The 15,202-nt window shown below is 38.5% G+C and overlaps 1 protein-coding gene across 1 annotated transcript in view; it reads right to left on the bottom strand.

Annotated features, from left to right (window-relative positions):
* The window catches only part of LOC125837888 (uncharacterized), a 59,431-nt gene that overhangs the window by 18,180 nt on the left and 26,049 nt on the right, over positions 1 to 15,202 (bottom strand). Inside the window, 6 exon segments of the mRNA XM_049516961.1 lie at positions 481 to 591; positions 734 to 887; positions 2,072 to 2,407; positions 11,672 to 11,856; positions 11,980 to 12,078; positions 12,481 to 12,744. Of these exon segments, the coding sequence (XP_049372918.1) occupies positions 481 to 591; positions 734 to 887; positions 2,072 to 2,407; positions 11,672 to 11,856; positions 11,980 to 12,078; positions 12,481 to 12,744 (1,149 nt within the window).

Genomic DNA, 15,202 nt, shown 5'->3' with positions numbered 1-15,202 from the left:
CACCCATGTAGTGTGTCAACACGGGTGCGGCACCAAAAGTGAAGAGTCCGAGCAACTTAGATTACAATACAATCCTTTATCAACTAGGAAATATATACTATTCCTATTACTATTACTATTCTAATTCTTATTCCTAGTCCTATTCTAAGTAGGATTACATATACTTATTCCAATTCTAACAATATAGTGGCACGGAATATATATATATATATATATATATATAGATATATGACCAAGTGAAAAGCTAGTTTGGCTGTGAAAATATTGCAAAATTTGAAAGTTGAAAAAGTTTAGTGATGTAAATTCTTTAAAAAATTGTGAAATATGCATAAAATAATATTACTATCAACGGAATCATGTTATAAGATCTTGGAACATCCCAAAATGGAAAGGCTACCATATAAACTGGAATGGAGTGAATGAGAAGAAATAATACCAGTTTACCCAAGGAAATAAAAAGGTAAAAGTACCAATTCCTACCTCCCATATGCGTCCAGGGATTTCTTTCAAGAGGGATGAGAGGAGCACATGGTGCTGTGAGGAAACCACCTCACCAAGGATGTCACAGAGCTTACTTACTGCCTGAGCAGCCTGCATGATGAATAGGATAGTAAAACTCTTGAAACAGCCCAAAATACCTTTTTCGCTAAGGTGCAAGGGGAAAACTGCAGATAGTTAAATTTCCATGCACTTATCTAGGATTGGGAGTGAATATAAGAAAGATCATTAGTACCTTCTGTTTACGAGACCATGAGGATGACATAATTCCTCCACTGATAAGCTCAACGATCTCCCCCAAGTACAATTGAAGAGTAACCCGTTCACTACTCATATTTTCCTCCCACATTTCTTCATACAAATTAGAAACAGATTTTTCATCCTCAAATCTGCATAAGATTATTTATTGGTTCAATTGATAAGCACTGGTCATAGAAAATACCGTTAGGAGAAATTTAAAATACTTGGCATTACAACCGGACAAAACCTGCAAGCTCAAGTAGAAGGTTCAATTATGTAAATATTGTTGCAAGTATTTAAAAATTGTTCTAAAAGAGGGGGATGGGGGTACTTGTTACCATTTCCCAATAAAAAGGGAAGGTGGTGGAGGTAGAATAAACAGAAAGTTCAGAGTTCACATTGACTACTACATCAGGCTGTCCTACCACTAGAAGTTCAAGAACTTCATAACACTTCCATTTTAAAATGACATAAAATATTTGTCAAAGGTGGCCCTTAAGTCAGTAGCCAACAAATAAAGCACCGGACTCAATCAGAATTACCAAGGAAGGAAAATATAAGGATCATGATCATTGAATAATATCAGAAACTGGACTTCAAACCATAAAGAAGAACGTCAATCATTAACTGGAAGTCTAAGGACAACACTTGACAACAGAAGATTTAGTGAAACAAGAGGGCATATTCTTACGGAGAATTGATAGAAAGAAACTGACAGCAAAACCTACCAGTATGCAAATTTGGGGGGAAAAAAAGAACCAAGAAACAGCATGCAAGATTGACGTTAAAAGCAGGTATTATCCTGACCTCGAACTTACAAACTTCTCCCAAATATCCAAACTCAGAGAATTGGGCAATAAAAAGTGCCATTCATGTGTAGAACAGGATACCAGATAACTGGTTCCCTAACTATACTACTCCGGAGAGAGAAATTAAATCCATTTTATGTATTTGAAACAAGATAATATAATATTCTTGAATTCGCTGTCCCAGTAATATTGAATTTGTTGTCATGTCAAGAGAAGTTAGCATTGTCCCATTATCCCAAATCCATACTGCTTAGGTTGTCATGGCATGTAAATTTTTATGTTCATTTTTACATTTCTATACTTCGTTTGAACAAGATAACATGGCAATATATAGATTTCTTCGATAATTAAGGTTACCTCATTTTATACACATAGATGCGTTGTCATGTAAGAAGTGACAGCAAATTCAAGATTACTGGGACAATGCTAACTTCTCTTGGGAAAATTGACATAACATGAAACAAGATTACATAAAATTCACCATCACAGGCTATGAAATAGAGAAAGGAAAGATAGAGTCTGACCTTGAAATAAATATTACTGGCACAATCACATCATTATATCCACCCAAAACATCAGTAGCTGAGGAAAAGTAGCTTTTCAATAAAACTGCACATGCAATCTGTTCATTCCTGTCCCCGAGATGTAAAGCAGCAGTGTCTTCAATCAACTTCTGGGCCTGGGAAGGAGTTGCATACTTCAGAACTGTGGCACAAGCATTTGCAAACGCACGTTTTGAAGTAGCACTTCTTTCCTCCTTAACAGCTTGAAATAGAAGTCTCAGTAGCATGGTTGTAAAAGGTTTGATATTTACGCCAACTTTCTGCGCTAACAAGCTTATAAAATTTGCAACACCAACCCTGTCAATAGGAGAACAAATAACATGACATGAGAATTCAGAACTAGATCAATGGCGGTTCATCACCAAACAAATAGGATCTCTTCAATTTTTGAGATCAAAAGGTAATTAATCATTCAAGTCACACATACAATACAGAGATTGTTGGAGAGATGTGGAGTATGGAGGTACGGTACTCTAATTTCAGAAGAATGCTCAATGACTGGGAAATTGAGAAATTGACAGAGTAGCTGAATACAAAACCAGGTGGGGTTATTCCAGGGTACAACAGACAGTGAAGGATTAAAATAGAGCTCCAGATGTTACTTATGCAGTGAAGATTCAGAGTTAAATAGCCACGTGTCTTTACACTGTAGTGTCACTTCTCAACTGTTGCAACTATTTTTAAGTATAGTTGGAATCAGGTGGTCTATCCCAAAAACTACAACTGACCCTACCGAGGTACTGGTACAATCAGGGGGGAAATTTCAGGCGAAAGAAATGGTGGAACCTCATCACAGTTTGCATTTGTTGGATAACCTGGAAGGAAAGGAATGCCAGGTGTTCCATTTTGAAGGCAGAAGCAGGCAAGCAGCTCTACTCAGAAGTTAAAAATGAATTGTATCTTGCTGATTATGTTTTGGTGCAAAGAAAATTATGTAAATGATGATGAATCCATAATAGACTTGATAAAATCCTTGTAAGAAGAGCAAGGATAGGTTTTTGCTTACTTTTGGAATATGTAACAGTGATATCAAAAGCAAAAAGCACAAAAAAGCTCTAAGGTTTGTTGGAGCTTTAAGTGCAAAGCACAAATAAAGCGTGAGCTTTATTGAGAAACGGTGCAAATAGAGAAAACATACAACTATATATATGTTCAGTCCAAGACTAATAATTATAAGCATAAATAACAAATATATGGACAAGGAAATTGATTGTTTTTTTTTTTATAAAGCTAACTTTATATTCATGTCAAAACTCATCAGCAGAGCATGATGAGGTGGGATTTACAGCCCCACAGGGGGTAGTTTCAAAAGCCGAAACTGGGCAAAAACTTTACAATTGAGCTATAAAATCCACTAAGCTATCTACCTCCCCCACCAAATCCTGTTTACACCAAAAATACAGCAAGCTCAAGCTATTCATCTTGATTTTTTGAGTGTTGTTAAGTTTCCCATCGTGTGATCTTTCATTCCTTTCCTTCCACAATATCCACCAAATGCAGGCTGGGATGCACTTCCACCAGTCTTCTTTGGATCTTCTTCTTCTGCCCACTCCTTCCCACTATCTCAGCAAGTCTAAAGTAGTCTCGGGCATTACCCAGTTAACTCCAAGTATACATAAGAACATGTCCCACAGATTTACAGCTGTTCTGCAGTGTAAGAAAAGGTAACTGTTAACTTCTGCCTCTTCCCCACACATGTAACACCTTGAGCAAATCTGTATACCTCTTCTTTGTAACACTTCATGGGTTAGACATGCTTTCCTGATTGCCAACCAAGTGAAACCTGAAACCTTGTGAGGGATCTTGATTTTCCAAATTAGTTTCCAAGGCCATTCCACTTCCATAGTCTGATTAGAATTTAAACTCCAGTAACAAGACTTCACAGTGAAAATCCCTTTTGCATTTTCCAGATTGGAGTGTCAGGACCTTCAGTGACACCTGGAAATGCATTAAGTGTCTATAGTAATTCTGCTACTATGTCAATCTCCCAGTCATTTAAACCCCTCCTAAAGATCAAATCCCAACCTTGAGTGCTCCACACCTGTGCCATAGTGTCCATCTGTTGTAGACTCAATATATAAAGATCTGGGAACATGATCTTCAAATTCTCTTCTCCTAACCAGAGTTCATTCCAAAAACTGGTTTTCACCCCATTCCCAATCCTAAAGGATAGATTGGGGATAAAAGATGGCCAGTCTTCTAATTGTCTTCCAAACAGAGCATCCAAAAGTACCATTTGCTTCTTCAGTGATCCAATTGTTTTGGAGACCATATTTATGTGATATGAATATCCTCCACAAAGCCAGATCTTCACTACAGAACCTCCATAGCCATTTCTTCAACAAGCTGACATTCTACGTACTCAACTTTTTTATACCCAAACCACCCTGAATTTTGTTTAGTGTCACTACATCCCATTTAACAAGATTATACCCAAGCTTCTCTTTATTTCCCTGCCACAGGAAGATTCTTCTTGATTTGTTGATTTTCTTCTCTATACTTCTTGGTATTGGGAATAAGCTCATCATATAAGTAGGGAGTGCATCCATCACTGATTTGATAAGAGTTATTCTGCCTCCCAAGGATAGATACTGACTTTTCCATCTTGACAACTTCCTCTCACATCTTTCTAGTACTTCATTCCAGACTTCCACCTCTTTGTTCTTTGCACCAAGGGGCATTCCAAGGTATTTTGTTGGGAGGGAGGCTACCTGACAGCCTAAATTCTCAGCAAGCACCTGCATATTTGCCACCTGGTTAACTGGGTATAAACAACTTTTATGCCAATTGACATGCAATCCTGATATTCCTTCAAAGATGGTTAAGATAGCCCTCAAGTGTCTTATTTGATTAACTTCAGCTCCACAGAAAACCAAAGAGTCATCTGCATATAACAGGTGTGAGATCTCCATAACCTCTCCCCTATTTGCATTTGCACAAAACCCTTGCAGCCACCCATTCTCATTTGCTTTCCTGATCATGGAGTTGAGGCCCTCCATAGCTAAGATAAATAGGAATGGTGACATAGGGCACCTTGTCTCAACCCTCTTTGTGACTGAAAAAACCCTTCGGGATTGCCATTAATGATAAGGGAGAACTTCACAGTAGATATACAAATCTCAATCCAGTTGATCCATTTATTTCCAAAGCCCATATCTCTCAAAATCTTCAGGACGAAGGACCAATTTACATAGTCATAAGCCTTCTCAATGTCCAGCTTGCATAAGACTCCAGGTAGATTTTGCTTCACCCTACAGTCCACTAATTCATTTGCTAGCATTGATGCATCCATTATCTGCCTACCCTTCAGAAAAGCCATTTGATGCTCATCCACCAATACCCCAATGACCTTCTTCATTCTTTCTGTGAAGCTTGGCTATGATTTTGTATACTCCGACAATCAGACTTATTGGTCTAAAGTCCTTCAACTCTTCTGCTCCATGCTTTTTAGGGATTAAGGCTACAAAAGTGGCATTGAATGATTTCTCAAAAGTTTCCTTCTGGTGAAAGTTTTGAATTGTCTGCATCAAGTCCTCCTTCAAAGTCTCCCAGCAGACTTTGAAGAAACTCATGGTGATTCCATCAGGCCCAGGTGCCTTGTCACCATCACAGTGTTTGATTATATTTAGCACTTCATCTTCACTGAAAGGTCTTTGCAATCACTCTTGTTCCTCTTGGGATATTCTAGGACAATTCACATTCTCAAAAGAAGGCCTCCATAGCTCTGTTTCAGTATAGAGTTTTTTATAGAACTCAATCATATTCAACTTAATGTCTTCTGGCTCTTTGACCTCCTCTCCGCTGATTATTAGTCTGCTATATTATTATATCTCTTGTGAGCAGTAGCCATCCTTTGGGAAAACCTAGTATTGTTGTCTCCCTGTTTCAACCATAGAATCCTAGATTTTTGTCTCCACCTAGACTCCTCAATTTTTCACAGTTCTTCCAATTCTACCAAGATTCTAGCCCTCACCATCAGCTCATCCTCTGTCAGAAGTCTTGAATCTTGTGCCAGATCAATGTCACCTAATTCAGATAACAACTTGTTTATTTTAGTGCCTAGTTCCCCACCTACTTGCTTACTCCATTCTTTGAGTTTCTATTTCAGCAACTTCAGTTTCATACTAAGCTTGTAGTCAGGGCAACCTTCAACTACAAACTCACTCCACCAACTATCAACTAGCCCCTTGAAACCATCCACTTTGAGCCACCAATTCTCGAACTTGAAGTAGGACTTATTCTGCCACCAGTCCCCACATTGTAGCATAATAGGGCTATGATCAGATGTCACTCTAGGCATTATCGTCTGCCTTATATTTTTGAAGGTTTCTTCCCATTCCCTTGAATATAAGAATCTGTCTAACCTGGCTGCACTGTGGTGGTTGGCCCCTCTGAACCATGTAAAATTCCCACCTTTTAATTGACGGTCGTGTAATTCCATCTCCTCAATCCAGTTGGAAAAATCTTTCATCACATTTGTGATCCTACTGCATCCTCTTCTTTCTGCCATGACTCTAACTGTGTTAAAGTCTCCACATGTGGCCCATGGACCATCACAAATAGTTCTAACTGCAGCTATTTCCTCCCAACAAAGTAGCTTCTCATCCCTGGTATGGGGAGCATACACTCCAGTGAGGTACCAGGTATAAAGGTTTTGAGTTGATACAAATTCATAGGTGATGGAGAATTGACCAGCTTCAACTAAAGTCCCTCTCCAAACTCTGATGTCCCACATCATAAGGACACCCCCACAGCTACCCTCAGCTTCCAGGTAACCACATTTCATCCATCGGCATGACCATAATTGCTTAGCCATTGCTTCAACTTCCTTGCTGATCTTTGTTTCTTGAAAGCAGTAGACATCCGCTTTCCATTTTTGCATTAGACTCTTCACCATTATTCTCTTGTTTTGATCGTTTAGCCCCCTTACATTCCATGTCAATAGTTTGACTTTCATTTAAAAGTTAAACTTAAATTCCTCCCCCTGCTCCTGTTGCCTTCCATTTCTTCATTAAGGCTGGATTTTAAATTTCTCAGTTCATTTTTCCCAATTCTACTCTTTGGAGTAGACACTGCCTTACCAGACCCCTTATTATCCAACATTGATTTCCCCTCATCGATCTTCATTAATAGGGCTATGGTTTCTTTTTCGAAGCCTTCGAAAGCTACCCCATAGGTATTGCTCAGCTCTAGGATATGAGAATTGACCCAATTTAATGCTTCTGTCTCGATAATTTCTTGAGAACTTGGGAATTGAATATTGACTGGGTCAACCTCATGAATCTGTTGTATCTGCAAGTTTTGTTCTGCCTCTCGCATGATATTAGCTGTTCTTATTTCGGATTCTTTTCTTGTCTTGGAGCATTCTTGATTACGAGTCGTTTCCTGGTTGGAAACATTTTTCGCATCCCCTTCTTTTTGCCCCATCGTGTCTTCCTCCACCTCGGCTTCTTTTTCCCAGTTTTTGAAAGCTTGCAGGAACTTAGATGCCAGGTCTTTAATTTCTCTAAGATCTTTCTCCCCCTTCATGCCTCTCTCACGTGAGAAGTCATTTAGACTTTTGGGCTTTTTAGTATTATCAGTTAGATCTGGCTGTTTGTGATGTTGATTGTGTTTTGGGCCTTGATTTAATAAGGGCGAGAACTGGCCCAAATTTACCATTAAATTTGAATTAGAAGTGGGCCCAGGTCCTTTGTCCTTTACTGCCACCCCACGTGTTTTAAAGCTGGCAGCCCCATCAGTCCTTCTATTAGCCACTGGATAATTCCTCGAGAATTGTTGGATAATAGGGGGCGACTCACTTTCTTCTCCAACAACGTATCTCACCGGCAACTCTGTCCACAATTGCATGGAGAAGGAAATTCCAGCATTGAGGATTGTCACCTCTTTCGGGATCCTCGAACCGTCACCTTCAACCCTAATTCTTGCCCATTTAAGGTGATTTCTTAGTTGCGTCTCTTCCTCTGTTTCGACCCAACCCCCGCAAAAATCTCTAATGGATTTGAAGATTGTCTGCGACAATAGATGAAGTGGGAGGCCTACAATTCTAATCCAGGTCGGGCTTGGCCCATTCTCTCTGTTTGATGCCACTATTGTTGGTGTCCACCAGTCCAAACGGACTTTTGTGTTACACCAGACCCAATCCCCTGCAATCACTTGTTCAGCCGTATCTCTTGTCGCAAACTCGAACAAGAATTTTCCACCCCCCATCTCGTAAGTATTCAAACCATGAGTTTGTCTCCAATTCTTGTTGGTCCAACCCCTCACTTCCGACAGGGTAGGTATGGTCATATCCCTTCCTTCAAAGCTTCCAACTAAGCTTCTCTGTAGGACTTCATTATGGGTATTTGGGGCCATTCGTACCATTCACCAGCCGTATCGCTAATTCTCTCAATGTCAAAAGACTTGAAACCTATCACAAAATAAATACAATCCTCCATAATAGAGGAAGATTTAACAGAAAAAGGATGAAATTGAGGGTTTCCGGTGATCGGAAGGACCACCGAAAAGGGGATGATGAGGTGAATCTAAAACATATTTTGGGAACTGTGAGGAAGATGTAACAGAAAAAGGATGATATTGAGGGTTTCCGGTGATCGGAAGGACCACCGAAAAGGGGATGATGAGGTGAATCTAAAACATATTTTGGGAACTGTGTCTAGGAGAAAAGTTAAACGCCACAGTTTTCTCTTTTTAATGGACAAGGAAATTGGTTGTTTTTACGATAAAGTGAAAAATCAATGGTTTAGCGTCGCCTCTTCAGGAAAGGCTTATTCACAAGGAAAAGTATCTCTTAGAATCTTGATGACGACATTGAAGAGCACATTAAGCGAGGTGAAGTGCTCAATACGAGCCTCACTTCAGGGTTTAAGTGCGCTTTAACCGCGCCTTTGATAACACTGATATGTGCGTAGTTACTGTTAGAAATGAAAATGAATATGAATATGAATAGTATCCTTCTTGGTAAAGGCAGTGTTATGAAAGGCGCTCGCCTTTCGCATTTGGCGACAAGGCAAGGTGAGACAATTTGAAAATGGCGAGCTATGGCGACGAAAAGGTGATGGCGAGGCGACTGGCTTCGCCTTTTTTTTTGAAGATCTGATATAGTAATTAAAAGCCAAAATTAGGGTTTTTCTTGGGTATTTTTGAAAACTTTCACCTTTGCGGCCTGCACTCCTCTTCTCCTCAATAGCGACCCCTTCGAGTGTTGAGGTTCTTCGCGACTGCTGCCAAGTATGAGACCTTTTTTTTTTCTTCTTCAGTTCTTCTCTTCTTCTCTTCTAGTTCTTCTCTTCTTTTCTTCTTCTTCTCTACTCTGTTTTTCAGTAGTGAGTGGCTGAGACTGTCACTGTGCTCTGTTTTCCAATGGTAATGTAGTAGTGACCTGAGTGCTCTGTTTTCAGTGGTAGTGAACTGAGTGCTCTGTTCTGTTGCAGTGCTCACTGCTCACTGAACTCTGCCTATATTTTTTTAAAAAAAATCAATCCTTCTATATTTATTTCTTCCCTACTCAATTTAGTTTTATACTAAATAATATAATATTTGTTTGTCCATAAATAATGAATTCAATGGCCTCTTATGGTAACAAAAAGGACATTGGAGTATTGCTTTTAGAGTTCTAGTATTGCTTGTCAATTGTCTTATGAATTATTGAGTCATTCAAGTTCTAGACTTTTAATATCTACTATTAGTTTTTGAATTGAAATATTTGCTAATGAATGTTACTGTTATTGAGATTTTGGATATTTATATATGAAATTACATATTTTAAATATTTGGTATTAATTGGCGCCTCAATTCAAAATGGCGAGCGCCTCGCCACGAGGCGAGGCAGGCCCTTTTCGCCTTTCGTCATCCAAAACACTGGGTAAAGGATTGTATTGTAGTGTCTATAAATAGGGTCTTTGTGTAGTAATGTAGAAACAACAATTCAATAATATCCTCCTATATTTGTCACATGGTATTAGAGCTTCCGTTGTCAACGGGTGGCTATTACCCATATATGTCGCCCGTCTGGCCAACGATTATGTTAACAAAAGTAGGGCCAATGATATACGCATCAACCCCATATTCAGGGGAAGAAAACTTAGTCAAACAGATCACCGTGCATCAATATGCGGTGACTTCCTAGAGTTGTTTTGTGTTAACCCCATATCCGTCAGTATTTGTGTAGCACCGTGCCATCTTTTCGATGACTACTTTTTCATATTTAATTTGTGTAGCACCGTGCCATCTTTTCGGTCACTATTTCTTCATATCTAATTTGCGTAGCATCATGCATCTCTTCGGACTACTTTTCATATTTAATTTGCATAGTACCATGGATTTTTCCAAACTACTTTCTCATATCTGAGTTACATAGCACCGTGTGTCTTTTTAGTAACTCCTTAGATTTGATTTGCATAGTTTCATTCGCCTTTCCGGTGACTCCGCGAATCTTATTTGCGTAGGGTTGTGTCATCATTCCGACCCTACCCATATAATTTCTCTTTTTTCAGTAGGGTCGTGCCATCATTCCGACCCTACCCATATTATTTCTCTTTTTCAATAGGGTCGTGCCGTCCATCCGACCTTTCCTATATAATTTCTATTTTCTAGTTGGGTCGTGCCATCATTCCGACCCTACCCATATAATTTTATTTCTTAGATTGTGACCACTTTCAGCCATCAAATCTAATACTCAAGTGTATGAGCATGTTTCGACCAGTCTTTCAGTGACTTTCGTATTTAATATCGACTCGTCTATTGGTTCCAACACAATCATTTATTTATACTAGATTTTGAGCACTTTCCGGCGACTGCTGCGAAGAAGTCTATATGGAGCAACCACCTAATTTTATTGTTCATGGGGGAGTTTAGTAGACTTGTATGTCTATTATGTAAGTCACTCTATGGCCTGAAACAGTTTGTGCAGGCTTGGTTTGGAAAGTTCAACACTGTAATTTCACTCTATATTTTATTGACATTATGCATCAAATTCAGTATTTCATGGAAGACCAAATACATTGAGATTGGCTGGCAATATGCATCAAATCTAATATTTGATGAGAAGACTAAGCACATTGAGATGGATTGTCAATTTTGTGAAGTCGAGTGACCAGCTTGCAGATATCTCACCAAGCCCTCATCAATCCTCGTATTAATTATATTTGTAACAAGTTAGGTACATAGGATTTGTATGCACTAGCTTGAGGGGAGTGTTAGAATAGGAATAGGTATATACAATCCTACTTAGTATAGAAATAGGTATATACAATCCTACCTAGAATAGGAATAGGAATAGGAATATGAATAGTCATAGGAATAGGAGTAGTCCTACTTGGTAAAGGATTGTATTGTAGTGTCTATAAGTAGGGTATGTGTAATAATGTAGAAAAAACAATTCAATAATATTCTTCTCCTATATTTCACACAGTTACCAGCACAACCTTTGTGCTTTGATTTTAATACAAATGTTACTTTCTCAAAAAAGAGACAATACAGAGAATAAGATAAATGTAGACTAAAATCCAATCAAATTGCAATTTTCATGTAAAATTACATATGGTACTTGCAAAATACCTGGTATTTAATCCAACACCAACACGAACTAATTGAACAACACGAGGTACTAATAACTCCACCGACTGGGAATCAATAACATCAATGCAACGATCAAGAGTTTCCCACATTGGTGAACCCTTTGCTATTGATATACGGAGGTTTTCAAGCTTTTCGGTTTGTATACCAACATTTGCTGCATGCAACTGAGATAAGGGAGAGGCCCGAAGAAAAGAGGAAAACATTAGAAAATGAAAAGAAAAATAGAATAATGTTCCAGACACTAATAAGTACCAAAGCAATATCAGAAACCACAGAATTTGCCAGACCTCAACGTAATTTAAACCTTGGTCTTCCAGGCTTGATAAGCTTTCAAGCATGCAGCAGACTAGGTCAGGTAGATGTGGCCGAAGTGCAACACCCGCACCCTGCAATTATTGAAAAAGCTGTTAAAAGAACCAAATTGGATTGTTTGAAGCTGAAACGAACTTATTGGATCTACGCAAGCAAGAAAAAGGTGGGATATTTGCATGGGCACTAGATTAGAATAGACAAGTTTCTCTTTCATCTAAAACATCTTCTACCATATACACATGATGATCGCCAACCACCAGCTAAGAACTTTAACATTCAACTCTGATGCAATAAACCAAGAACATTACAGAACGAAGCAAAGAAAATTCTTCTCAGTCAAGTATGCACAGAAGCACCATAATGATCTGACTGAAATGATTGATAGAGAAGGAAAAGACATGGCATTTTGAGTATTTTAGAAACTGGAAGGTCTACAAGACAGACTCATTAGTTCAATTTTCTAGATAGAATGAAACCTTTGTGAGTTTTGTAACCACTCCAATGGATGCCTTGCGAATGCTTTCAACTTTACTCATTATGCCTTCAGATAGCAGTAACGGCAACACAATCTCCATTGTCTTTGTTGCCTCTGAAACTTGTGTGAGAGAAACATCACATAATCTCAATGTTAGATTAGTAATAGCCCGGCATAATCTGTCACCCGAATTTCGTACAGACTCCTTAATGTCATCCATCGCACGGTAAGCAGTAGTCCATATTCTTTTTAAGTGCTTCTCAACCTATATCATATGCAATACTGACATTGTCAGATAAGGCAACAATTATGCTCTCTGCAATAAGGGATACCACAGATAAACAGATCAACAAGTACATCAAATTAAAGGATATGAACGATATTCCAAACTATAAAAACGCAAGACTGGAAAATTCCGGGAAAAGCTTATTTATCAATTGCTCCCTTACAAGCAATGCAGAGTGGGAAGAGTAAGCCATAATTTACATCCAAGAAAGTACCTCATTCTGCTATGAATACACATGACAGGCTCCTCCAAGGCTTACCAAAACTACTTTCCTAGTCGCAAAGAGACTTATTTGAGAATGGATCTCTAAACCCCATCACTGGAACAGGTTTTGGTGTTTGTTCACCTGATATTACATTATCATCCATTCTTCATGTACCTGAGTTTCCTGCTATCTGTTAGCCCCATCACCGAAGAACTAAGTTGTACTAGTGAGTTCTTCCTTAACCACTGTGTTTTTAAGGATCTTCAAAAAAGGAACAGGATTGGCAGTTGTAAATTGCATGACGACTTATAACTATTTAGTTGGGACTGGAGACTCTAGTTAAGCCCTTTTTTGGAGGAAATGAGGTTGTCAATCAAGAAATAACCCAGTGGCATTGGCGGTTGGGGCACCCATCCTTTTTGGTTTTACAGATGTTGTACCCTAATTTGTTTTCCAGACTAAGTTTGACTCTCTGTTTTATAATGCTTGTGAATATATCAAAGCATACTAGAAACTCTTACCCTTTGAGTGATAATAGAAGTACTAATATTACGATTATTCAGCCGGATGTCCGAGGTCCTAAAACTATTTCTTTGCCTGAAAATTGATAGTTTGTTACCTTTATTGATTATTACCCTAGGATAACCAAAACTCCAAAAGTGAGGTTTCTCTTGTTTTTAGTCATTCCATAAGATAATTTGTACTCAATTTGAGCCTCGGATAAAAATTTTGTGAACTGAAAATGGCACATAATACATAGATAAAAGATTTGGTGCTTAAGGGAGTTCAATGGGATAATCCATCAAACTAGTTGTCCCTACACTAGTGCACAAAATGGGGTTGATGGAAGAACAAATAGGCATCTGTTCAAAGTGGCAAGATCTCTTATGTTAACCCTGAATCTATCAAAAAACCACTGGGGATGCCATTCTAGTTGTTGTATATCATATCAAAAGAAATGCCACTCAAAACCCTCAATCATCAGAGTCCTCTTGAGGCTAAAGGGTGAGAATAAACATATTATTCCTCCAAAAAATGTTTAGGTTTGGTTCACACTAGGAGTTCTAGGAAACTTGATCTTAGAGCCCTTAGTGTGTCTTATTGGGTATTCTCCTACACAAAAAGGCTACAAATGATTTCATCCTCACTCCAGGATCTATTGTCAGCATGCATTTTACATTATAAGAATTTGAGCTATTTCAGTCTTACACCATCACCTCTTCAGAGGAGAGCAATAAGAAGAAAAGATGATTCCCCCTAGTTTCACGGTTAAAACCACTACCCGTAGGGAAAAGTGAAGTTGGAGAAAAAACTCAAGGGAAATTGTTGGGTGTTGGATAAATATGCTTCGATAACTTACTCAAGAAGAAATAGAGCAAAAAATCTCATAATGCAATATGTCAAAGTTGAATTCTCTTCTACTGGTGAGTTATCTATATTTCTCTGAAAACGGACACACATCAGGGCATCAGGCTTGATCTTTAGATGACAAAAGATCTACATCTGATTATTGTACACTCGCAGGAGGAACCTAGTTACTTGGAGAAGTAAGAAGTAAAATATAATTGCAAGATCAACTGTAGAAGCAGAATAGAGTTATGGCCGAGGGCATTTGTGAGCTTCTTTGGCTACAAAAGTTACTAGAAGAATTGATATTTTTCAGGAAAAAGAAAAGGAAACTTTCCTTGTAGTGCGACAACAGAGTTGCAATCTATGTCACCATTCTTTAAGAGAAAGTTGCAATCTATGTTACCATTCCTCAAAATAAAAATTGCAATCAATTAGCTCAGAATCTTTTTCTTTTCTTTTTTGAGAATTATCAATTAGCTCAGAATCTTGTTCAACATACTGAACAAAACATATTGAAATTGATTGGGAATTCATGAAATAGAAAATTACTAGTGGCACCTTGAGTTCACTTCATGTACCTTCAGAAGAACAGCTAGCAGTTGTACTTACAAAAGGCCTCAGCAAAAGGACTTCTCATACTCTGGTTTGCAAGGTGAGTGTTTACGACATTTTTGCTCTAACTTGAGGGGAGTGTTGATTGTGTTAATTCATTAGCATGATTTTTTTTTTATGACAAGGGAAACCCGCAGCCGCTACCCTTTGGGTGCGAACAAGGTAAAACCCCTGCTCCTATGCAATAGCTTGCAAACCACATAGGAGAGGTAACCCACACTAGGCAAGCCCAGTGCGACAAGCTCGACAGAAGGCAAACCACTTGCTTTC

This window comes from Solanum verrucosum, unplaced genomic scaffold (assembly GCF_900185275.1).
Source record: "Solanum verrucosum unplaced genomic scaffold, falcon-dt-bn FXZP01000262.1, whole genome shotgun sequence".
In the NCBI taxonomy this organism is placed as follows: Eukaryota; Viridiplantae; Streptophyta; class Magnoliopsida; order Solanales; family Solanaceae; genus Solanum; species Solanum verrucosum.
Note: the sequence above shows the minus strand (reverse complement) of the source record. Positions and strands in the feature narration are given on the sequence as shown.